Source organism: Lycorma delicatula, chromosome 11, assembly GCF_047948215.1.
Source record: "Lycorma delicatula isolate Av1 chromosome 11, ASM4794821v1, whole genome shotgun sequence".
Lineage (NCBI taxonomy): Eukaryota > Metazoa > Arthropoda > Insecta > Hemiptera > Fulgoridae > Lycorma > Lycorma delicatula.
The window spans coordinates 23,157,283-23,184,754 of record NC_134465.1 but is presented as its reverse complement, the minus strand read 5'-3'; the positions used below and the strand labels follow the sequence as shown (position 1 = coordinate 23,184,754).

The 27,472-nt window shown below is 31.1% G+C and overlaps 1 protein-coding gene across 5 annotated transcripts in view; it reads right to left on the bottom strand.

The window, feature by feature from the left end:
- Positions 1–27,472, bottom strand: part of LOC142332330 (venom carboxylesterase-6-like) — a 107,076-nt gene that overhangs the window by 35,495 nt on the left and 44,109 nt on the right. For all 5 annotated transcript variants that reach the window (XM_075378703.1, XM_075378701.1, XM_075378704.1 and 2 more), the window contains one exon: positions 1,625–1,955. In XM_075378703.1, the coding sequence (XP_075234818.1) occupies positions 1,625–1,831 (207 nt within the window). In that variant the 5' untranslated portion in view covers positions 1,832–1,955. The remainder of the gene's footprint in view (positions 1–1,624; positions 1,956–27,472) is intronic.

The following is a 27,472-nucleotide window of genomic DNA, read 5'->3' as shown; positions in this document are numbered from 1 at the left end:
TTATACTTTCATTGGTTCCAGATTTATAGCTAAATAAAATTTTAATTAATGAAATATTTGGTCTAAGGGAAAGGCACATCGGTTCGAATCAGACGTCATCTCAATTTTTCTTTATTTTTAATTTAAATATATTAATTTATTAATAATTAATAACCTTTGATTGTAAAAATAATTTTACGATAAATAATAATTCAATAATAACGATAAAAAAATCTGATGTGAACACCACATGACTCCCTTGTAGGCCCATTAAATTACATATGCACTTTTTTTTTTTAAATGAGAAGTGCATAAAATTTTATTTCACTAATAATAACTTCTGATATTTTTTATGTTTTAATTATTTTTTTTTTTGTTACTGAATTATTTTCATCGTAATTTTTTTTTTGACAATCAGAGATTAATAATTATTAATAAATCGATATATTTAAATTAAAAAAAAAAAGTTAAAAAAAAGGAAATGAAGTCTGATTCGAGTCGATGTGGTTTCCCCTTGTAAGATCCAAATATTTCATTAATTAAAATTTGATTTGACTATAACTCCGGAACCAATGAAAACAAGTACCGCTTATAGTATATCGTTGAAAAGCTCTCAATGAGGGGCTTATTCCTGCAGTTAAGAAAAAATAAAAATCAATTTTTTTTAGATTTTTGCCATTTTTTTAACATTTTTGGTTATGTTGATCGCAATCAAAAGGGGAAGTGCACAACTAGATGTTACAACAATCCTAAATCCAAAATTTCAACATCCTGCGACTAATCGTTTTTGAGTATGAGATACATACATATTTACGTACAGACGTCACGCCGAAACTAGTCAAAATTGATTCAATGATGATCAAAATCGATATTTCCTTTGAAATCTGAAAAACGAGATTTTTCACGATAATAATACTTCCTTTACTTCGTACAAGGAAGTAAAAATATGAAAAAATATCAGAAGTTATTAACGAAATGTTTATATGTAATTTAATAGGCGTACAAGGAAGTCATGTGGTCCCAACAATAAATTTTTATAAATGTACAAGATTTTCATTCATAATCTGGTTTGTACGTTAAATTTAATGTAGCTTTAACAATAAAATATTGCTAATTTCTTTGATAATATAAATATATGCTATTGTTGAATTTGTGCTTTCTAAGCGATTTTTTTCCTTATAATATCACTACATAAGCTTAAAGCTTGTGCTTAGGCTACGAGAATGAAATTTTATTGCGTATGAAAGATGCCATGCCTGACCGAGTTTTGAACCCGAGACCTCCGGATGAAAGGCCGAGGCGCTACCGCTCTGCTTTTACATCATTGAATTTATATATACTAAATCAAAATATAAATTGGTTGTATTGTCAAGCAGATTTAATTATTTTACCCTTTTTAAATAATAAAATTTTCAAAAAGGATAATACGGTTAAATTTTGAATAAAAACTTTGAATTAAAATTAAAACTTTTGATGATGGATTTGTTACTTTTGGGGGATAAAAAAAAAATAAATAAATAAAATAAAAAATTAAATTAAATATAATAAACAAATAAATATATATATAATTAAAAAAATAAATATAAATAAAATAAATTGTTGTACTTAATATAAATAAATATATAATAAAATTTTAAAAACTTACCTTAAATCTTAAATCACCAACAGGAGGTTTAGCGTAAGGTACACCTAAATATGCTTCGTAAAATTTATCATCTGGTGTTTTTAAATAAGTACCTTTAATATCACCATAAGGTGTACTAATATGAGGTAATTTTTCATCACAAATAATTAATTTTATAAATAATAAAAATAATAAGTATATTAAAATTTGAAAATTATTATTCGGCATTTTATATATGCAAAACTATCAATTATTAGTGTATATATATATTATCAAAAGATTTGAAGATCATGCACGCTTAAATAATTAAATTGAAATAATAAATCATTTTCTTCTACTCTTAGTAGGTTATCTGTAACAAAAAAAGAAGGTACGCTTTTTATACATTTATAAAACAGCTTATCATTTTAACAGCATTAAAAATTAACAAATTTAGTAGATAGTACTTATTGTTTTTGTTTATGTAATACTTAAAATTACTCGTACAATAGATCATGATAATAATGGCGTGATGATAACAAGAATTGTCAACAGAAAATGTCGTTTAATATATAAATAAGTTTGACTACTGAGAGTAAAACTATCAAAAATAAGGGGAATTTCTCCTTTAAAGGGAATTTTATTAAATATGCTATAATAAAATTGTAAAATGAATAAAAGTAATATTATGTTGAGAACATTATTATTATTATTACATAAAGTATTTAACGGCTGTGAAAACATAACAAGAACACAACGGTGAACTCTATTTTAATAGAATGAAATTCGGCTTAATATTTTAGATGAAGGTCTTCCCTTCGATACTGACGTGGACAATAATTGGATACTGACTTCAACAATCTGGGTTTTTATAGCACGGACTATTTCGAGGTTAACAAATTGTCAAACTAATATAATATCATTAAAACGTAAAGTAATTTAAAAACCAAGATTAAATTATTTTTATAATTAACCATCATATAATAACGAAAATAAAATTCATTAACATGAATACAATTTTTTTTTGGCATGAAAACTTCATTTTAGGTATTTCATAAGAAAACTATCTATTACCTATTGTAGTGGATACCATGATTCTATTTCCGGAAAATTTTGACATATCTTTGCATTTCACATCCCTCAGACCCGAAAACCACCGTCAGTTCAAGTTTATATATATATATATATATATATATATATATATATATATATATTTCACTTTACTGCAGACACGATAACTGCCGTAGTTTTGCACCAATCACTTTCAAATTGAAACATAAAATATAACAACCTAAAATCTCGGTCAATTTTGTTATTGGGGTAAAATCGGACCATAAGGGTGGAAATGGGGAGACTTTTTCGAAAAAAACAAATATCGCTATAACTTTCTTATTAAGTAAAATACCAAATTCGTTTAAAGTTCCTACTATTTTTTAGATAAGGCCCTAAAACTTAGCTAATAAAATTTTATTGATATCACCAACCATTGGCTCAGGGAGTGAAAAAAATGGGGTTTCCAAGACAAAAAATCATACCTACCATAATAGGTACAGTATCGAATCGGTTTTAAGTGGTCATTAGTCCTCTAAAAATTACCCAAAACGTTTATCTGAAACAATTTTTGATACGACCAACGCTTACGGCAAGGGATGACCAAAATATTGCTGGAATTGTAAGAAGATGGGACTTTTCGTATGCTAAATATGTGAAATGTTTTTACCATAGAGTAAATTTGAAGTTTTTCTTAACTTTTAAAATGGAAATCTTTTTTTCTCCTACTTAGCACCGGTGAAATCTACATTCACCTCCAAAAGGGATTTTTTTAGTTTTACAGAGCAGAAATAATTTATGTAAAAAGGTTTATGACAGATTAATTATCTTCATTTTTCGTCTTAAGAATTTATTTTTTAATTATCTCCCTCTCTCTTTTAATTCAGAGAAAAATATAAAACAAATTACAATTTTTTTTCTAAAAAAATATATATATCTTTTAACATACTTTATTTTATTATTTTATTCTTTATTTTAAGCCAGATTAACCGAACTTTATCATAATTTCGCACTACTTATAGGAATTCTACTGTGCATCCATTGTAATTTTTTTCAATAAAGTTTTGAATTAATTTTATTCAATTATTTTTTTCGGAAAATATATCCTTAATGAATAAATAAGAAAAAATAGTTTTTACACAAGAAGGTTCTAAAAAAAAATAAACATCACGGAATTTTCTCAGAGTTTTCAAATAGTGTAAAATTAAAATTTTCCATCCGGTTATTTTATTACACGTATATTTTTTAATATATTTACTTAAAATTTTAATAAATTAATAAGAAATATAACAATAAAACCTCTTCAATTTTTTTTTATAAAATTAAAAAAAATTTCCAAACCCAAAAAAAAAACAATTGTACATGACAGAGATTCAACAATTAAGGTAGTAAGTTACTGATAATAAAGGACTTTCTTTACTTAAGGAGATTTATTAAAGGTTTATTTAACGATCCATAAGAGGTTTATAAAAATGCCGTATAAAAAATTCAAATAAAAGATGAAATTTTATCATCTCTAAGGGAATCGTTTGGAAACGAAACTAAGAATTATTTTAAGTAATAATTTCTAATGATTAAAGAGGTTCGTTTCCTTATCTTAAAAAAAATATTTAATTAAGAACGAAAAAAAAATAAATTTAACAAAACCCGTTCTCGAATGCGTTTCCCAATTTACTTCTCATCAATAATAAAAAGAAAAACCTGACAGCACAGTTGTAAGAGTTTAACGTCACGCAACGGGAAATATTTATCATATATTTAAAATATTTATCAATTTATTTAAATATAATAATTTTCATTTATTTAATTCAATTATTCTAACTGAAGCGCGCGCGCATACCGTATTTAATTCGCGCGGGTGTAGCGGTACTAGCGGCGATGGTCGGCACTAACTAAACTAATTTCACAACTTACATAGAACAAATTTCGCTTGTATGGTAGCCGCAATGCTTAACGCAACCGGGCTATCGAGTTCGAGACCCGAGCAGATCGAGTTTACTTTTTTTACACTTTAAATACTATTCATTTATTTAATTCTACCGCTCAGCTGTGACGCACAACATAGCAGACGACTACAACAGAATTTTTGGGATGGGAGTGCGATTTTGAAAAAAGGTTTTTTACAAATATTGTTATTTTTTAATTGTTAGAAAATTAGAAAGAGATACTGAGGGTCACCTTGCTCTACAGCTTCACCCCTTTGACCGTTTAAGTTGAAAATTTAACGGCAGCAATGCCCTGTATATATAGATGTAATCTGATCAAGTTTGGTGAAAATTAGTCCAGTAATTCTGGAGATATAAGGTGATATATAGGATAACACCGAACACACACACGTCCATTACGAACATCGGAGGATTTCCGGATTTCTCAGGATTTCTCAGGTGTCAAAACGCATCCGATGCAAACCGAATACGCCCAAATTGGACTGATTACAATACTTTCCCTTCTAGAGCTATAACTCTGCTAAGCGCTATCTAGACGGGAAAATAGAAATATTTAGATATTGCTAATAAAATATATAGTATAAACTTTTATATTCATTTTTATCAGAATACTTTTAAAATTGGTAATAATTACATTTTATGACAAATATTATATAATCGGGCTTATATCGATAAAGTTAGGTATAATTTTTATGAAAATTGTACGTATAAGTTTTACAAAAAATAGTTAATATTTTTCTTTTTTACTAAGATGTACGAGTTCGTTTGTCGTAATTCTTTTGGAATGAAATTAAAAAGTTTTCAAAAAATTAAAGTCGACAAAAGTCCTATTATTTGTTATATGTACTTAATAAACTCATAAAAATAGTAGTATTACATCTGTTATGAAGTTATAATGATAAATATAAATGTGTGGTTTTTTTTTTAGTTTATATGTTATTTCTTTAGTTGACCGACTTTTCTGCTACTGTTAATGCGAAAAGGGAGTCCCAAAGTAATTTTCCAAGTACAATATCTTCAAAAGGTTGCTTGGATCTCGTGACTAGAAGTGAACAGCGAGAAATGTCCATTAAATTCTCAAACCTGACCGGTCTACCCGTTGTCCCTCTAACTAAGTTTGAACTCTTTGTATCTCCCAACAAATTTCTCCCAATATTTTCACCGCAGCACCATTATTCTTCCGTCCACCATTCTACGTTATTAGTCAGTAACCTCTCTAAAAATATTCTCAAATCTTTTACGCCTTCCCCCTTACATCTTTTGTAACTCTACAACAATTTTATTTTTCTATTACAGATACCAAATTAATTGATAAAAAGCAAAAAAAAAAAAAAAACGATATATCAGAAACAAATATTTCAGTTTACGATGTTTAAAAAATATACTATTAACACAAATACAGTATTTAAGTGTAAAACGAAATAATTAATAATAAAAATATACATGAACAATAGTGTGGCAATAAATAATGTTACAAAGAACAACCTTGAAAGAAAATTAAACTTGCGGTAAATTTCTTTAAATAACGAATTAATTGTTTTAAAACTTATACGTTAAATCAATACACCAAAAATTATTTAATTCAATAATAGAAAATATATTTAAAAGGAAAAATTAATAAGGAAAGATTAGAACATAGAAAATAAACACCAAGTAACCAACGAATAATGTTTTAGATTCGAATACGGTTAGCAATCGTGAAAAGAGAATCTCTCAGTAGCTCGTAGAAAATAAATTTTCCTTAAAACTAGCTGTTTGATATTAAAAATTGTAAATTTTTGACGGACACGGTTCTAAGGTTGTCAAATAAAACCGTTGAAATTTTATTTTAACTTATGCTTAGTTATTCAATTATCTTTCGCACCCTACCATCTCTCTTTTTTTGTTTAGCCTTTGGAACCACCGTAAGATATTATTTCAGAGAATGATATGTATGAACGTAAATGAAGTATAGTCTTGTACAATTTCACTTCGACCGTTCCTGAGATGTACCGTTAATTGAAACCCAACCACCAAAGAACACCGGCATCCACGATCTAGTGTTCAAATCCGTATAAAAGTTACCGCCTTTACTAGGAAATGAAACGTTGGAACTGTCGACTTTCAAATCAGCTGATTTGGAAAGACACATTCACCACTAGACCAACCCGGTGAATAGATACCTAACGACCTAAAGACGATGTACATTATGCTAACTTGTTTAATTTTTTTTAACGACTTTTCGAAGAAAGGTACGGTGTTACTTTCGGTTGCACGGTGGGAGTTGGTGAGTGAAATTGTATTATCTTTACGTTTTGAGGTATGAGGAGTATGAAGATACCATTTTTTTAAATTTATATATATAAATTTAAGAAAAATATACAAAATTTAACTCAAACAGGCCTCCCCGTCTACCGGCAAGATCCGGCATGGCAGGTCGGCCTGCCGGTTGGATCTTTTATTTATGCCTGCCTCTAACTTCCAGAGTAAGGTAACCGGGCCCGACTTAGTCGTCCCTAGGCCACACCCCAGAAGATGGAACTCGGTCTTCACACCAATGCCTCTAACGGTAGCACACCCCAGGAGGGGCGTCCCCGCGTCTCATCACCATCGCCCATACGCGTACGTACAAGCAAACGGTGACGCCGCAAGGAGCTGTCCATCACCCACTCGCTCACCATCGCTCATCATGCTTCTAGCGCATGATCTTCGTGATAAAGCTTGCTCTGCTTTTAATTTAACAGGACTTAATAAATCGCATAGTTTTTTCTATTAAAAAAAGAAATGGTAGAGCAAGTACAAAAGGAAAGCGATGAAAAATGAAAAAAATAATTAAAAAATCACACACTCGCACACACATACAGGCGCGAAACCAGAATGTGTAACAAGACTCAGAATCTAAAAATCGATCAGAGAAAATAGCTTTAAACATAAATCTATACATTTAAAACGTTTCTCTCTGTATGTATCGTTGAATACATGTATGTATCCGTTTATTTTCCTTTCTGAAAGTAGAGTACGAGTTGCCTATAGAATTGTAATTTACTTCAAAAGAGGAGTCTTCTATTCATTTCCATTCTATTTCCTTACTTTTTTATACCTATACTAAATAATATCTAGACAATAGGATTGCTTAGTCGTACGTAAACTAAAAGCTTGTATTTCTATATTATATATACCATAAATTAATATGAACATTATACGTATATTACAATATATAAAATACACCAAACTTATGGTTTCATACAAAAAAAAGTGTGTGTATGTGTGTGTCATAATGTTCATTATTAATTATATCTAAACTGTTTATGAATTTAAAAACATCTCTTAACAATTGAGCATGTAAAAGATACTATAAAAAAACTGTACATACATATATTATATTTTTATAGATTCTACAGATAAAAATTATAAATATATATAAAAATATTGTTTTTTTGGAGGGGATTACAGGCATCGAATACTAAAGTCATTAGCCCTTTTAAAAAAAAAAGAGAAAAAATTTCTTTCCCTCCTTAATAAAAACACCAGCGAACTAGTTAGAAGACTAGTCTTGTCTTTTTTTTTTTTTTTTGTCTTCAGTCATTTGACTGGTTTGATGCAGCTCTCCAAGATTCCCTATCTAGTGCTAGTCGTTTCATTTCAGTATACCCTCTACATCCTACATCCCCAACAATTTGTTTTATATACTCCAAACGTGGCCTGCCTACACAATTTTTCCCTTCTACCTGTCCTTCCAATATTAAAGCGACTATTCCAGGATGCCTTAGTATGTGGCCTATAAGTCTGTCTCTTCTTTTAACTATATTTTTCCAAATGCTTCTTTCTTCATCTATTTGCCGCAATACCTCTTCATTTGTCACTTTATCCACCCATCTGATTTTTAACATTCTCCTATAGCACCACATTTCAAAAGCTTCTAATCTTTTCTTCTCAGATACTCCGATTGTCCAAGTTTCACTCCCATATAAAGCGACACTCCAAACATACACTTTCAAAAATCTTTTCCTGACATTTAAATTAATTTTTGATGTAAACAAATTATATTTCTTACTGAAGGCTCGTTTAGCTTGTGCTATTCGGCATTTTATATCGCTCCTGCTTCGTCCATCTTTAGTAATTTTACTTCCCAAATAACAAAATTCTTCTACCTCCATAATCTTTTCTCCTCCTATTTTCACATTCAGCGGTCCATCTTTGTTATTTCTACTACATTTCATTACTTTTGTTTTGTTCTTGTTTATTTTCATGCGATAGTTCTTGCGTAGGACTTCATCTATGCCGTTCATTGTTTCTTCTAAATCCTTTTTACTCTCGGCTAGAATTACTATATCATCAGCAAATCGTAGCATCTTTATCTTTTCACCTTGTACTGTTACTCCGAATCGAAATTGTTCTTTAACATCATTAACTGCTAGTTCCATGTAAAGATTAAAAAGTAACGGAGATAGGGAACATCCTTGTCGGACTCCCTTTCTTATTAGGGCTTCTTTTTTATGTTCTTCAATTGTTATTGTTGCTGTTTGGTTCCTGTACATGTTAGCAATTGTTCTTCTATCTCTGTATTTGAACCCTAATTTTTTTAAAATGCTGAACATTTTATTATTATTTAGTCTTGTCAACACCCAAAAATAGACTTGTATAGAACATTAGAAACTCCAAAAAATAAGACAAGATAAGAAGGTAAAGAGCCCTTGTCACTTAAAATCAAACAATCCATTTCTAAAGAAATGTCCGATTTACCAGAATAGTTGCACAGTCATACTATTATTAAAAGATTTATCTTCTAATTATATTCGTGAAACGATTTACATTCTTATTTATATCGCTTAGGTTTACCTTTAGGCCACGCACTTTTCTTCTTTTTCTCCGCCATCCTGACGGCTCCGATGTAGTATTCCAGAGTGTCTTTGACCTTAGAGATGGAATCTTTTGATCCTCCGCAGTAAATTACGAAAGATGTCTTACTACTTACATCAGATTATACCGGCACCAAAGATACGGTGAGCAATGCATCGAGTCGAGATTAGATGCATTCCCCGTTAAAGCGTGTGAGGAGCTGAAATGCTCGCCCTCGCATCTCTGTGCTTTCGGAGGCTCCATTGTTGGTCTTCAAAATCCACTTTTTCTTGCATCTTTATTTCTTGCTTCTTAGTTCCTTGAATGGGGATTTTTTTAATCTCAATTTTATTTTTTTTTATTTTACTTTCTTTCACATTAGTTCTCAGTTGAGAACACTCCTTTCTATTTGTTCACATCTATTGTCTTCTTTACCGGTTTTGAGTTGTCTTCTTCTGATCGGTCGTTTATTTAATTCCTTATTAATAATACTCTCAACCTTACTGAATAAAGCTGGTGCTAGTTCTAAAATCATACCTTTCGGTATGAAAGATGTCGCAAAGACACAGCAACTTGTGCGTAAGACGTTACCTTCTGAGATTTACTTTGAAAAAGTTTCTTGTCTTAGAAGTAGCTGACCGTTTGAATGGTCTTTACCTTTTGAATTCCTACTTTTTTCTTATAAGTCGGACAGTTCCGCAATCTTGTTAGTTGATGGCCTTGACAATTTCCAGAAGCAGGAGGCTTTTTACACGGATCCTCTTGATGAAGAGGTTACCACAACCACAGATCTGTTTTTGACGGTAAAACGTGCCGCTGTATGTCCAATTCTTTGACATCCAAAGCAGTGCAATAAAGTCGGATAAACGAATATACATCTAATCTATGGAATCCAGCTTTTATTTTCTTTGGACAATTAGGTGTATTGAAAATCTGGACATGCGACGCAGAGGGTGCAACATATCTGCGTATCCTCCTGTGTTTAATCGTCGACAAGCAACAACTCCTTTTTCATGCAGCTCTAACGATTTACTCTTCAGTGCCTGCACACAAAACTATTTCAGGTATTTAATGCGCCATGCGGTGTAACCTCAATGTCCAACACTCCAATTTTCTTCGCCTTGAGTAACCGTGAAGATTGTAAATCGTTGACGGTTTAACAAACAGTCCAATAGTGGTCTTTCTAACCTCGACTATCGGTCCTCCAGCAGCTTCTGATTTGTCTCGGATCAGGAATGGATTAATCTTACCAAAATCTCTTTCCTATCAGCAAATATTTTGGTATCACTGCGGGGTCTTTCGGTTCGAACCACCCCATGAGGGGGGGAACCCCCCAAACCAAGTTCGGGATCGAACTTGGTTCGATCAATCTTTTCTGAATTCGTAACCTCTGCACTCTTCCTTTGCTTTGTTTTGCTTTCAAAGACAAAGCCTCTTGATCCAAGAGTTTTTATTAGACCCTCTGCACCAGAATGTGTGGAAGTAGAGATTTCGATACATGAAGATTCAGCATTCAAGACGTCACAAGGTGTAGGCGGAGAAACATACCCCGGATCGCTGATCCTACCTGGATTTCTTAGCCGCATCCCCCTGATTTAAACCCGGCCGAGAAGTCAGGTACTGCCTGATCCGCTATATAGACAATCAGAGACTCGCATGTAACAGTAAGTGCTCCGACACCCTTACCCCTGGGATTATCTCTGCCAAAGGCCGAAATGACTCTCACGCTGAGCGGTTCAAGACTTCAGCGGAACAAACTCACATCAGCCCACCCTTAACATGATCACCACCACTGGGAGAAGGGATGAGCACACCTCCTCTGCACTTCACCCACTGTCGGCGAAAAACAGATCGCGGTCATGCCTCCCGCCCATTATTGTCAACGGTGATGATGTCATCATCGTTGTCGACGTAGTCCTTCAATAAATGTCTTCATAATGATCATCATCAGTGTTATTTATTATTCGGAAGGCTATTATTATTAATATATTATTATTGTTGTGTTTAAGCCATTAATTACAATATTAATTGCTTATTGTTTGTTATTGGATGGAATTCTGAAGGTAATACGTTATAAAAAAGTTACTACGGGGCGTTTTACCTCCTTATATTACTACAGCGAGTTTTCCACACACAATAGTAGAAATTTTGTAACTATAAGAAGCCGCATTTACTTCTAACCTCCTTGTATTTGTCAATTTGAAATAAAAGCCGTTTTAATATTTTAATATCACTCTGTATATACACCGTAACTGTAAACAGATTTTTTTTTAATTTGACAGAATTATTTATTCTGTATTATTATATTACTTACCTAAAAATAAAGTAAATTATGAATATAAAACTAAATTACAGATACAACTTTTTATTTAATGTAATTTACATTTTACTAATAGGTATTTTTATTTTTCCATTTCGTTTCATTACGTAATACATTCACTTCAAAATTTTCCATTTAGAGTTTAGATAAAAAATGATGGAAAAAATTTAGAAGGTTAAGTTGTAATAGTACAATAAAGAATATATAATGGTAGGGAAGGGTTTATGGATGAACGGTTTGAGTATAGCGATCGGGGTGTAAGGAGATGTATTGCTTGCTGTTATATCGAGCAGTAAGGAGAAATTTGATGACTTCCTCGCCATATCCTTACTTTCCCCACCCTTTTTTTCATATGGTTCTTTTGTTACAAATCTACCACCCACCAACCCACTACACCAATAACCATTTTTTTTCTTTTCCCTTTAGTCCTTGTGAACTTTGTAACCACTTCTAGGTCTACCAGGCTTATGTACCAAACTACGTGGAAACTTTAATATCTTCGATTGACCATTTAGTGGAAAACTTTTTTATATAACAGAACCAACACGAGCACGCGCGATATATATATCATACGTACATTCATAAGCAATCAATATCCTATATAATAATTTTGTTACTTTTTTTGCTAATCAAATCCTGTACCAAGATAATATAAAAAATGAAACCCATTTCATTTTTTATCAATTTAAAAAAAAAAAAATTTTGTTCTAACCACTTTTAAATTTTAATGAAACATGTAATAATGTTAAAGAAACTTATGAATGAAAAAAATTTAAATAGAGAGATGGGATACAAACAGAGAAAAATAAGCATGCATAAATTAACAAATAATGTAAAATAATTAAAGTGGAATAAGAAAATTTGTGGAAAATAATAATTCTAAATTAAAATAATGTACCTTGTATAATGAGAAATAAACTAAAACTGATGAATTCAAATAAAAATAATAATAATAATAATAATAATGCAAAAAAAAATCAAGACAGGAAAATCTAGACGTTTTTAAAAACAAAATTAATGAAAACTATAAAAGACCAAACAATTTAAAGAAAATGTACGAAGTTCATTTAATAATTAGATAAATGAGTAGCTGTAGAGGCAAACCAGTTGGTAGGAAGGTTATGCTACTTTTAGATCAGTAAGTTGGTAATCCTGTAATGATTTTTGATCAGCTGTTTAAGTAAAATTATTTTTTTTTATAACTTCAAAATCTCATTTCACGATGACAAATCCTGAAAGAGTTTGCAAATTTGTTGAACAGCTTACAATGATTGGTTCTTTTTTGCTTTCAGAAGGTGAAAACCCAATTAACATTTACTGTCGTGTGACAAACAAACAATATGCACAAGGTTATATGAACCGGAAAAAGTTTTACATATAGGTAGAAAACTGTAATGAGAATGAATGAAGATAGGTTGCCCAGAAGGGACTATTAATCCAAAACGTCGGAAGGAGAGATCGGGTAGATCAAGGAACAGTGGAAAGATGTGGTTAGGGGCGGTTTTGTGCGACGGGAAGGAGACTGGAATCGAGTGAGGCAAATGAACGGGAATCTCAACGAAAAGATATTTCTTGTAATCTCGACAATTGGTAGTAGAACGGTATAGAAATAAGCAGCAGAATATGTTGAAAAGCGAAAAAAAATCACATTGATTAAAAAATCGTTTAGCTTCACAGCAATATGTATCTTTAAGTGCTTTATGATTGTCTTATAATTAGGTAGAGAAAATTACGATTACTGTAAAATTAGAGATCTTCCACAGAAAAAATAAAGTCTAGTGAAAATGATAACAAAATATAATAATTTCAGAGGTGACCGAAAATTATGTTAAGGTGAGAAAAGATAACTAACTGGTTGGATTAAACGAAGAGAGATTAAATAGAAGAGATCACTTAAGACAAAGTTCCAGAAAAAGAAAATAAAATATTTTCGTAACGATTTCATTTTGAGATTCGGATTTGACAGAACTCTAAAGTACTTTCAAAGTATAAGTTTATGGTAATACAGATGTTTACGCCGTTTGCGTAAAGTCGTTTTATTCCAATGAATTCCAAGATTATGGTCGAGGCTTGTAGGTTACAGTCTTGGTAATTTATTTTGCATTTTTGTAAGGCTTATCTACGTGTATTTTTAAATAGGTTGTTTGGGTTTGTCTTCGATATCAATTTCTCCAGGCTCCAGTTTGACTTACTGTTGCATCATCATATTGGTGTTAGCTTATTTCTATAACGCATTATTTCATTGCTGTTTAGTCTTAATGTATATTATATATTAGGCTTAGTGTTTTTTATTCTCAACCAATTTCAATATTGTCATAGTTCCTAGAAGTCTATTTCTCTTTGTTTGCCCTGATGTCATTACTTCAACTTGCGTATTCAGAAATTATTTTATCAATCTTTTGATAATTCTTTAGTGGTCTGCTTGCTTGTAAATTATTTTTGTTATGTCTTCGTTCCCAAATTCCGCACGTTTTCTCTAATCGTTCTCATACTAACAATAAGTCACTACTCTTGTTGTCAACACACACACACACACACACACACTCTTCTGTCCATTGCTTTGTTCGCTTCCCCTACCTCTCACCACGCCAGCTTTGGTCATCCTAGTCCTGACTTTCACGCTGTGCAGATCCTGGTCCTCCCGCCTTGGAGGACCAGGCTTCGATATTCTCTTTCGCTCGTATAATGTTAGTACTTTCTTCGTCTTCATAAACGTTGCGGTATTTCTCTGTCAAAATATTCTCTAGTTCTACTCGTCAGTTTTTCGTGATTTCACAGTTTTCAATGTTCGTCCAGCCTCATTTCTTTGTTTAGTTATTCTTCAAATTCACTATTTTACGTCTCTCTCGAAAGTGCTTCAATCGCTACAAACTGCCAATTCTATCGACGCCGAATCTTCTCGAGCTGCTGATTATATTTTCATCGATGCAGAATCTCCAAACTCGTTGCTACATATCTGAGATACTACGTATTAGTCTACCTATAAACCACGTCTCAGCCCCGTATTCCTGAAAGCCCAGTGCCAATAATAAGATTTACTGTAGTTTATTTTTCTAAGTTAATGACATTTGTTCATTGCTAATTTTCATTATTACAGAATATGTCAGTAATGCAACAGTTTTCCAGTCATACTATGTTTATTGATGTTATGTTTTTCTAAGTATAGTATTGTAAATAACGTGTTCTATGTTCTCTTGTTTTCAGGCTTTGTTAAATTGTATATTTTCAAAATGTGTATTTGAAAAATGTTTATTCATGTATTTTTTCATTTAATATCATTATTCATATGTTGTTTTAGCTGATATTTCTTATACAGACTTAAGTTATGTTAATTTCATAATTTCTTTTTAGTTTTTAAGGTTATGATTTAACATAAGTTCATTTGTTTTCTTTCCAATTAAAGTCCAATTTCTTTTGGCAAATACGAGCTGTGTTTTCTTTTATTTTTGTTAACTTTACCCAACAACAGAAATATATGATATATTTTAAAATCTACTACATTGTTTATAACTATGAATCAATAGATTATGTAGAATTTATAACAATTGATATATAAGAACTCTCAGATTAAAAAATTTACGATTTTCGTTACAATAAACAAAAAGTTAATAGTTGTGTGGACAATAAGCTTCACTCAATTTGTACAGAATTTAACAGATTGCAGAACCGAAATTAAAATAATAAAGCGAAAATTTAAATAAAGTATAAACCAGAATTCAGGGGAGTGCCAAAAAATTACTGTATTACTAATATCAAAAGAATTATTTCCATGGATGACGGGCATTAGTGATAGTTGATTGTTGAGAAATTATTTACAATACATTTACAATTTCAATTACATTACATTTTCAATTTTTACTTTCTTGTATGATGTAAAGGAATTATTGTATCAAAATATCCATTTCGACCATTCCTGAATTTATTTTGACTAGTTTCGGCATGACGTCTGTACGTACGTACGTACTTATGTGTTGTCTTGCATAACTCAAAAACAATTAGCCGTATGTTGATATTTTGAATTTAGGACCGTTATAACATCTAGTTGTGCAGGTCCCTTTTTGATTGCAATCGACTGAACCAAAAGTGTTCAAAAAAGCCCAAACTCCTACACCAAATTTATGGCCGTATGATCTTCAAAAAATTTCCAAGGTCATATGTGTGACAGACATTCCATTACAAAATTTTCTGCTCTTTTCAATGGTAGGGTCAAAAAATGGGTCATTCGATTTGAAAAAATTATGTTAACCCTAAAATAAGGTCAACGTCAAATTGAAATTCACCATGAGTTGACCTCTCCAATCACAGTACTTTTGTTAAAGCTATTTTTGGTATTATGCGTAGTTTAGAGAAAATCGTCTGGGATTATTAAAATGAAATGCCCTGAAAAATTGTCCAGGTCATACGTGCGATCACATATTGCAATGTTAAAAAAATATTCTGCTCTTTTCATTGGTGGGGTCAAAAATAGATGATTCGTTTGAAAAAATCGTGTTAACCTTGACATAACGCCAACGTCAAATCCAAGGTTAACATGAAGTGTCTCTCCAATCTGAGTAAGTTTTGTTTAGGGCATTTTTTTGTGTTGTGCGTAGTTTACAAGAAGATCGGCTGGGGCTATTAAAATGAAACATTCTATATAGCAGACACTAGTCATGACCAAATTTTTAAGCTTTTCCTATTTTATATACTTTTTAAACACAAGAGATACAAATATCTGAAAAAGATAATTCTTCAGAATGAATTGTTTTCCCGTTTTTTATTATATAATTTTTATTTATTTATTTTTTTATTAAATGTTGACCCACTCCAACATTTTCCATCGTAAAATGGTTGTTTTAAATCGTACAGGTTGCTTAAATTAAATACGATTTTGTGAAAAAAAAATATATTTTAATTTTATTAACTAGCCGGTCGGGCTTCCACCCCCTGGACTCCCGAGACCCAGGTTGGCCCAGATGAACCCCGGAGTCAACCCAGGGGCCTCCCTCAGGACCGCAGAGCTTACTTCATTTACCATTCATATCTACCAGAGGGCTCCGCCCCTGGTTCCCCGCATAGCTCCCTTTACTTGACGTTCCCACAGAGCTCGCTTCGGTTGCAATTCCCGTCTACCCACACAGTTTCACCGCCTGGTCACCCGCAGGGTTCGTTACCCTCATAGTTATGGGAATAATATTGTTAAATAACAAAATATTCAAACTTTATAGAAACCTGAAAAAGAAATTAAATTCCAAAAGACATTATAGTAATACCTATGGTAACTTAAATAATAACACCTCTGACAAAGAAAATTCATAACATATTTCTGTTGCCATGGTGACAGAAATATAATAATGAAATAAAAGATTTATCTTTTCTTTAATGAGTATCTTTAATTCACAATTTCACCCCTCACGGGGGCTAAGTTCTCGGTCTATGGCTTAAGACCTTCCTTGTGATAACGCGAATGAATCCTGCAAATTTTAAAACAAACGGGTGGGGGTAGTTCTTGCGTGATGCCAGAACAAACAAAGAAAGAGACAGACAGTCAAATTTTTGGTATAATTAATTATATGAAGAAATTAATTGAAGGGCAGGAATTAATTATTATCTCAAATAATATTTTTTATTTATATTTCTTTATTACTTCTATGCACGAAGTAAAAGAAGTATTGTGATCGCGAAAAATTTTGGTTTTCAGATTCCAACGGAAATATCCATTTTTTCAATCCCTGAATCCATTTTGACTAGTTTCGGCGTGACGACTGTACGTATCTGTCTCGCATAACTCAAAAACGATCAGCCGTAGAATGTTGAAATTTTGGATTTAGGACTGTTGTAACATTTAGTTCTGCACCTCCCCTTTTGATTGCAATCGACTAAACCAAAAGTGTCCAAAAAAGCCCAAATTATTGGATTGTGGACTTTTTGTCAACTGCAGTAATAAACCCTCATCGAGAGCTTTTCAATGAAATATCATAAGTGGTACTTATTTTCACCGGTTCCATAGTAACAGCCAAATAAAATTTTAATTAATGGGATATTTGTATCTTACAAGGGGAAGACACATCGGTTCAAATCCGACATAATCTCCTTTTTTTGTTTTACATTTTTTAAATTTAAATACATTGATTTATTAATAAAATTATTAACCTCCAATTGTAAAAATATTACAATAAATAATAATTCAATAAAAAATATATATATGAAAAAATATCACAAGTTGTTAATGAAATAAAATTTTATGTATATTTCATTTTAAAAAAATATATATATGTAATTTAATAGGCGTACAAGGAAGTCATGTGACCTATAATTAAAATGCATTATCAACATAATTCCATATTGTTATACATATGAAAGGTAGGGGATAGTTTTATGATCATATAAGGGGAAATTGTAAAAAATAAAACAGGGGAAACGAGGAAAATGAAATGGAAAGGGGAAAGGAGAAAGAAGGGGAAAAGAGTAAGGGGGAAGGGAAATAAGGGAAAGAGGAATGAGGGAAAAAGGGAATATGGTAGAAATGAAAATGGAAAAGGAAGAAAGGGAAAGAGAAAAGGGAAAGGTTCAATTTTGTGAAGTTCCGTAATGTTCATGTTGTTAATGTTTTATCAAACTTTCAGTTGTGTTATTTAATCTATACATGTACTCAAATCTAGCAACAGCGAAGCATTGCCGGGTCTGCTAGTTTAATAAAAAATATAATTTTACTTAAACAATAATTTTCATGTCATAATTATTAAAGAAACAATTTTTTTCCTGAACGTAGAATATCATTGTAAACGATTTTATGAATGTTAATGGTAAAGTTAATAGTTCAATTTCAGTAAACGTAGATGATATGAAACCTTAGATGAACTTTATTAATCAAATGACACGTTTTTTATTAAAAAAATGTTTTTAGACCATAAATCGAATGTCCTCAAAAATGATAGCATATCTCCTAAAGTAGTGCCCATGCGAGTAACAAGCTTTTTTGTATAATACCACGAATTCTATGAAATATGGTACTCATGATCGTCTTAAGTGTATTAAAAATAGCACTACTTTATTTAATAAAAAGATTAACAAAACGGTTATCTCAAGTTTTTTTGTGTTTTTTTTTTTAATTTATTGTAATGCCTGAAAAATCATATGTGCATTATTAAAATTATGAATTTCATTTCTTACTGGACGAAAATTAACTATTTCAGCTTGTAATAAGTCTAATTTCATCTAATTTAATTTTTAAAAGCATACGCATTTATTCATCTTAAATTTCATGTTTTATTTCATTACATTTTCATTTTATAAAGTGCAATAATCACTTTAGCAAAAATAAGTTAAAGACTTTCAGATTATCATTTGATATATTTAAAAAATGTATTATTGCACTGCATTTAACTTTTTGATAAATTAATTAAACATACGATTTCTTGAATACGAGTATATACAAATATATAGCAACTACGTGTATAAATTTAAAAAAATCATTCTCACTGTGAATAACAAGTAATAATGATTTTTAAATATGCTTTTATTTAAGATTAATAAAATAACTAGCAATCCTGACGCTGTTTCGCAAGCGCTACATCATTATTAGAGTTTCCCGTCAAGATCAGGGGTTGTTTAGCTAATTAGACTCCCCCTTCCCATCCAGCCAGAGGGGTCTGCGCCCCCTGGATTCTCTGTGTTCATTAAACTCATGCTTATGAGAATAATAACGATAAATAAAAATTAAAGCATGTTCAGTTTATAAAAAATATCAGTGTATTGCAATTTCTTCAAGCAATAAGCAGGGAGAAATATTGGGCAGTACAGCACCCTTATTACTGATTTATCTGAGGTATGTTGTTTCATAATAGTCGGAATCCATCATAAAAATAGTATGGTTACTCGTACGGAGGACAGTATATATGTATTTTGCTCGGTTCTTAGCGTTACCCGATAAATACCACTAAGAGGTTATCGTATTTCGTTTCTGTTTTTTTTTTTCTTTTTCTAGTTTTTGTATTTAGTCAAGTAAGCAGAGGCAAGTGCAGCAAGTTACATCACACATACCTCTAACAATGGAAATGGCTGTATTGGTTGGGCCACAACGTTGAATTCCTAAAAAAATCAAAATTTAAAATCCCTAACTTCTGTTTAGATATTTATCTGAAGAATATTTTCAACCCCAAATCTCGTTTAGTGTAGTTGGAATTGCGAAATATTTGCAATCATAATTCAAAAACTTTTAAATTTCTTCACCCATTTCATGGTGAAATTTCTAGAAATCTTGAAATTTGTTTTTAGAAATTTACATGAACATTACACAGACCAAAAATCAAGTGAATATATACATTTGTTAGCAAGAGTTTAAGTAAATAATCGGGTTTCAAAAATAATTGAAAAATCAGTTTTAACCCGTTAAACTCGAAACAGTAAAAAAACCATAAATTGAATTTTATATATTTACATGAAGATTACACACTCCAAAATCAAGTTGATATTTTCATTTGTTACAGAGAAATTCAAAAAATGATAAATTTCATAGTTATTCCTGTTTATCCTTTAAACTCGGAATTTAAAAAACCCTTTTTTTAGTGTATACTTACACGGTAAGTAGAACATGTATACAAATTTTCGTAAATTTATCTTCACTATCTTTTGTTGGACGTTGATTAAGAATCACTCAAGACATGTTTATTTAAATATATATATATATGTCGGAGAATAAAGAACAGTGGAGTATCTTCCGACAAAACGATGAGAATATTCTTTAGAATGTCTGTATTTTTAGTAGTTTTAAGAAATGTATTATTACTAGTAATATTTTGTAAAATAAGGTTTAAATTGTTTTATTGCGGTAGGCTTAGGCTAGGTAGGCACATGGTTGTCAACGTAGTCGGGATCCCAGGACGATAGGGGTATTATAAAATTAATAAGGAAAAGGAAATATGCAGTAGGTATATTATTTGAGAATATGGAGAAAGGGTAGTCTTGCTTTGGAACCCAGATCGAACAGACGTCCTGGTGATCGCGAATTCGTTATTTCCCTGAGCCTCGGTCTATCGCAAGTTGTTTTAATATTATTTGAATTCTAAATTGAATTAATCTTATATTGTAATTCGTGTGCTACTGAGTTATTGATAAGTGATAATTATCATTTGTAATTATTTCATTGTACGAGTTATCTACTCATTTTTATTAATTGAACTTTATTGTAATCTTATATATTCTCCACTTGTAATGGTGGGAATGAGTGAAGCACAAAACGTTGAATCCCTGACAAATCTCCTCGCCTCTCCGACATATATATATAATCACTAAAACAAAAAAATAATGTAATTTAGATCTAATAGAATCAAAATACTAAATTATTTTCTTTAAAAACCTAATCTATGCTACCGAAAACTAAATATAGAATGATTTTCTTTTGCGAAAACCAACTAGGTTTATGAGAAAAAGGAATTGAATAATTTTCTTTACGTTAATAGAAAAAAAGTCATGAAAAACGTTTTTTTTTACAATACTCATCTACCATTTGATTTCACGAATAATTAAAACTGTAGGCAACTTAAAGAAAAGTGCCAGCCTCCGTGGCGCGAGTTGTAGCGTCTCGGCCTTTCATCCGGAGGTCCAGGGTTCGAATCCCGGTCAGGCGTGGCATTTTCACACGCTACAAAAATGTCCATTCATCTCATCCTCTGAAGCAATACCGAACCGTTGTCCCGGAGGTTAAAAAAAAGAAAAAGAAAAGAAAATAAAGTTACAAAGCGGTAATGATAGCGAATAAATAATTATTAATTACATTTATATGTAACAGTTCATTCTATACACCCGTTTTACATTGAACGATTGGCCTACCAACGTATTCGATTGTTTCCATTTGATTGAAATGGCTTTCAAATTTATGAAGATGGTTTGTAATTTTGGCAACGTGACCCGATCATCAGATTTGGTAATCGGGTTCTCGATGATTTTGTAAATAAAATTATTGAATTAAAGAATAATTTTTCGACAACGAATAAGAAAGAACGTTAAATAAGTCAAGGAAAAATTATTAATGAAAGTTTTGAATAAAAACAAGCGAGGCGAAAGATAAAAGAAGAATCTAACTCGTGAACCGACTGAACAATTTGAGTAAATTAAAACATTCAAGACATTATTATCAAAAACAGTAGCTTCAAATTCAATACAGCAACATAAATAGATTGTCTTACTCGCAATTTAGAATAACACTACCGTCAGAACAGCGAGAAAGTAGATAAGAACGCGGCTATTTGTAACATTCACAAACTAAGCAATCAGAACTAGAAATTATATTAGTACATGACTGTTTGTATCACTCACAAGTAAGACTAGCAGAAACATCAAAACAAAGCGAAGCTAGATTGTAGCCGAATCGTTTACATTTTCAAATTATATAAAGACAAATTAACTGTCTGGAGAAACACCTTATAACAAAACAAAAAACTTATCAACCTCAGGTTGAGGTTATACGAACTTAAGTAACATATTTCCATTAAACACATCATTGACACAAGAAGAACGCTGCCACGGAACTTTTCCGCTCACATGGAACCTACATGAATGCACACCGTCAAGGAATTAAAAAAAAATCAGCATAGCAGCAGATGAAACACGTTAGTAGACAAAACACACACGGATATTTACACACTCTCTCTCTCTTTTTCTCCCATCCTGACCCCTGTAAGGGAAGACACCCCCCTTGTGACGATCACGGTCACCACACCGCCCCTCACCGCTCAGTTCCTAACCCTGATTGGCTTTACCGGAGGTCATCTTTTGGCCTCTGTCAGGATTCCACCGATGCAAATGCCTCGGCAGACTTTTCTATCGGTGTATTTGCACAACTTACTATCTCGTCTTCGTATACTTCTTTCAACCTCAACCACCTACAGCTAACTCTCAACTAACTAATTAAGTCATTCGTGGAAGAGCAATCCCCACGCCGTCTCTTAACACCACAAGTTTCACACAAACTATTTCGATATCTAACTTCAATTAGCCTATGTACTCAGATCATTTTTTGATTGAGTCTTTTCAAAAATAAAAATACTATTCTCATACCAACAATACAAGTGCTGATCGTAATAACAAAACTTTTGTCCTATAATTCAATTTACTCAAAAATCAATAAACAAATTCATAAATAAGATAAAACTCTAATGAAAATATATCCTATCTTTTTCTGCTCCGGTTCGCTTTCGGAAGTAAGATCAATACCTACACCCTCCTATACCGCAGCTCCACAACAGAGTTTTCAATACATCATTCTCATCCTAACAACGAATAGCTAACCGGATGTCGATTCCAAAGTACCTTCTTGGCAAAGTAAGCGCTTAGGCAGGCCCTTAGCCAGCCGGGTTGCTACTCTACGTACGTATCCATAACAGGATCAAATCTTCTCAGCCACCCTCCGCAGGACTAAGAATCTTAGGAAGCCACCAACTTTGTTCCATTCCCTTTCGGTTTTCCAATTAGCTTGCAGATCAAAAGCAAAATTGACTCTCGCAAGGTCTCTAACTATTTTGGTACGTTCAGCTTCGTACCTCTCTCTCTCTCTCTCTCGCTCTCTCTCTCTCTCTCTCTCTCTCTCTCTCTCTCTCTCTCTCTCTCTCTCTCTCTCTCGCTCTCAGTCAGTCAACTTCGAGTATATACGTTTGAAATCGAATATTTAAAAAAAAAAATTAATTTATTCGTGAAAATTTTTGTCACATCGTATTTTTATCCACAACGAATGTGTATGCTAATTTTGGGTAGCTAGCTCAAAATTTATGAATAAGTAAGTTAAATAAAAATCGATGCCAAACATTACCATCCCGCCGTCGATAAAACGACAGATAAAAGTGAGTTAAATAAAATGTTATATATAATAAGACATTTTTTTTCACTAGTACATTATGCATGTATCGTGTGAAAGAGAGTGTACGTTCTTGTAAATACATTTAATTAACGTTTAATTCATTAGTAAGACAAAGAAATTTTTTATTTAAAATTTAGGTCATGAAGTATATAATAAATAAGGGAAAATTACTTATTTTAAAAAAACGAACTTAAAAAATAAAAAAAAATAAAAAGAAAGGGAAAATTTCAAAGTTTTGTATTAATGTCAAATAAGCTAACAAAGTAGATAGCTAAATTTAAGAAACTACGAACTGAGTACATATCCCAGATTCTAATGGTAGATTTTAATATATTGCTGACCTAAAATGTCTTTTAAACTCTACTGAAAAACTAAGAAAATATATGTCGTATTTATACAGTTAAAAGTTAAATTCTTGGATTCCTTCCAAAGAAATTACTTTGTTAAAAGTTTTACGAATATAACTTTACGTATATTTATATATATCACAATAACTAGACAGATTTTATATTTTTATTAAAGTATAAACGTGAATTTCAGTTAGTAACACAGGATACTTCTACATGTACGAAGAAATATTGTAATAGGCTTTCTCATTTTCTAGAGTTAAATGAGTTCATATGAAAAACGCTGTCCTATCTTTTCTTTATGATGTGATGAAAGAATTTAAATATATTAATTATATTAAAACAATATATTATTTTGAATATAGTATAGTTAGTTTTTTCTGTGAACAAATAAAATTACACACACAGATATATATAGCGTTTCTAAAATGATGGGCTGGAAATACTTTTTCGGATTCTACTTGTAAAACTAAACAAAAAATATGCTTAGGAAAAAAGACAATTTTTCCTTCGTTCTCCTCCGGTTCTCCATTTTGTTATTTTTATATAATAATTTATATCTCAAGTTTGGATAGACGAATCATTAATATTTGGTAAGCTTTTTGTTAATAAAGTTTTAAAATTAGTAAAAGATCAGGACTTAAATACCATCGCAAATTACAAAATGGCGGCCATGTTTATTTTTCAATCCGTTATATCTCCATAAATATTAGTTTTATCAAAATTTATGTTATTCGCTAAAATATTAAGTCGTTTATTTTGAACGAAATGACATTTTACTTTTTAAAATCGATTAACAAATACACGACTTATGGGAGAAAAATTGATGTTGTAATTTTGCATCATAATTGTTAGGTCTATTATTGTGAGAAATTATTACTTAATTGTATACTAATTTTCAATACTAGAATTAAAAATGAATAAAACAATTAATATTTCGTCGATTTCAACGTAAACTAAAGGACATGAAAAAAGACACATAATTACTTCAAAATGTGCCATAAATTTCTTCCATATATATATATATATATATATAAATTTTGAATTAGAATTGCGGCAGGCTTGGTATTTTTTCATACCAAAAAAAAATTAATTTATCATCATAGAAATTACATATATTGGTAATTAAAAGACAAACTTATGCTCCAAAACATTTTCAAAATTTTTTAGCTACAAACATAGATACATACGTATGTATATATGTACATACATACACATATATATGTATATAAACGTGAACGAGCACAGTAATAATTACCATATTCTTTAGAAAATCCGCTAAAAAAGTCAACATCTGTTTATTTTAACTTTTCTTGAAAAATATGATTCTTTTTTGATTTTATTTAACGTTTTAATCAAATATAAAATTTGATTAGAAGTATTAAAAATAGTAAAACATCCGCGTAAATAAACTGCCGTAGAATACTAATATATTTAATATTTTAGAATTAAATACTTAAGACTTGGATTTCAGATTATACTGTAATATATATTTCAAATTTCGTCAATATGCAGAATGATTTATTGAAACTATTATGATTCCATAATACATTTATAAATTCGACGGATAAAATACTTTTAACAAAAATTATTTCGGTAAGTTAGTTTTAGGTAGAATTATTTTTTTAAAAAAATATCAAATATATGGTTAAAATAGGTAATGTTTCACATAAATTCCTTTCATTGTCTTATTAAATATAATTAAAATAATTTTTTTTAAAGAGTGAATTAATCTAACGACTTGAGATTTTACCTACAATAAATTGATTATTTTTTTTTTTGTCTTCAGTCATTTGACTGATTTGATGCAGCTCTCCAAGATTCCCTATCTAGTGCTAGTCGTTTCGTTTCAGTATACACTCTACATCCTACATCCCTAACAATTTGTTTTACATATTCCAAACGTGGCCTCCCTACACAATTTTTCCCTTCTACCTGTCCTTCCAATATTAAAGCGACTATTCCAGGATGCCTTAGTATGTGGCCTATAAGTCTGTCTCTTCTTTTAACTATATTTTTCCAAATGCTTCTTTCTTCATCTATTTGCCGCAATACCTCTTCATTTGTCACTTTATCCACCCGTCTGATTTTTAACATTCCCCTGTAGCACTACATTTCAAAAGCTTCTAATCTTTTCTTCTCAGATACTCCGATCGTCCAAGTTTCACTTCTATATAAAGCTACGCTTCAAACATATACTTTCAAAAATCTTTTCCTGACATTTAAATTAATTTTTGATGTAAACAAATTATATTTCTTACTGAAGGCTCGTTTCGCTTGTGCTATTCGGCATTTTATATCGCTCCTGCTTCTTCCATCTTTAGTAATTCTACTTCCCAAATAACAAAATTCTACCTCCATAATCTTTTCTCCTCCTATTTTCACATTCAGCGGTCCATCTTTGTTATTTCTACAACATTTCATTACTTTTGTTTTGTTCTTCTTTATTTTCATGCGATAGTTCTTGCGTAGGACTTCATCTATGCCGTTCATTGTTTCTCCTTTTTATTCTCGGCTAGAATTACTATATCATCAGCAAATCGTAGCATCTTCATCTTTTCACCTTGTACTGTTACTCCGAATCTAAATTGTTCTTTAACATCATTAACTGCTAGTTCCATGTAAATATTAAAAAGTAACGGAGATTGGGAACATCCTTGTCGGACTCCCTTTCTTATTACGGCTTCCATCTTATGTTCTTCAATTGTTACTGTTGCTGTTTGGTTCCTGTACATGTTAGCAATTGTTTTTCTATCTCTGTATTTGAGCCCTAATTTTTTTTTAAATGCTGAACATTTTATTCCAGTCTACGTTATCGAATGCCTTTTCTAGGTCTATAAACGCCAAGTATGTCGGTTTGTTTTTCTTTAATCTTCCTACTATTATTAATCTGAGGCCTAAAATTGCTTCCCTTGTCCCTATACTTTTCCTGAAACCAAATCGGTCTTCTCCTAACACTTCTTCCACTCTCCTCTCAATTCTTCTGTATAGAATTCTAGTTAAGATTTTTGATGCATGACTAGTTAAACTAATTGTTCTGTATTCTTCACATTTATCTGCCCCTGCTTTCTTTGGTATCATTACTATAACACTTTTTTTGAAGTCTGACGGAAATTCCCCTTTTTCATAAATATTACACACCAGTTTGTATAATCTATCAATCGCTTCCTCACCTGCACTGCGCAGTAATTCTATAGGTATTCCGTCTATTCCAGGAGTCTTTCTGCCATTTAAATCTTTTAATCCTCTCTTAAATTCAGATCTCAGTATTGTTTCTCCCATTTCATCCTCCTCAACTTCCTCTTCTTCCTCTATAACACCATTTTCTAATTCATTTCCTCCGTATAACTCTTCAATATATTCCACCCATCTATCGACTTTACCTTTCGTATTATATATTGGTGTACCATCTTTTTTTTAACACATTATTAGATTTTAATTAATAAAATTAATAGATAAAATTAAAAAAAACGTTAAAATAAAGAATTTAGATAAGAAAAAACAATACATTTGAAAAGAGTAATATAAGATAAATAAAAAACAAATTAATTAAGCAGTTTTAATTGCATCTCCGTA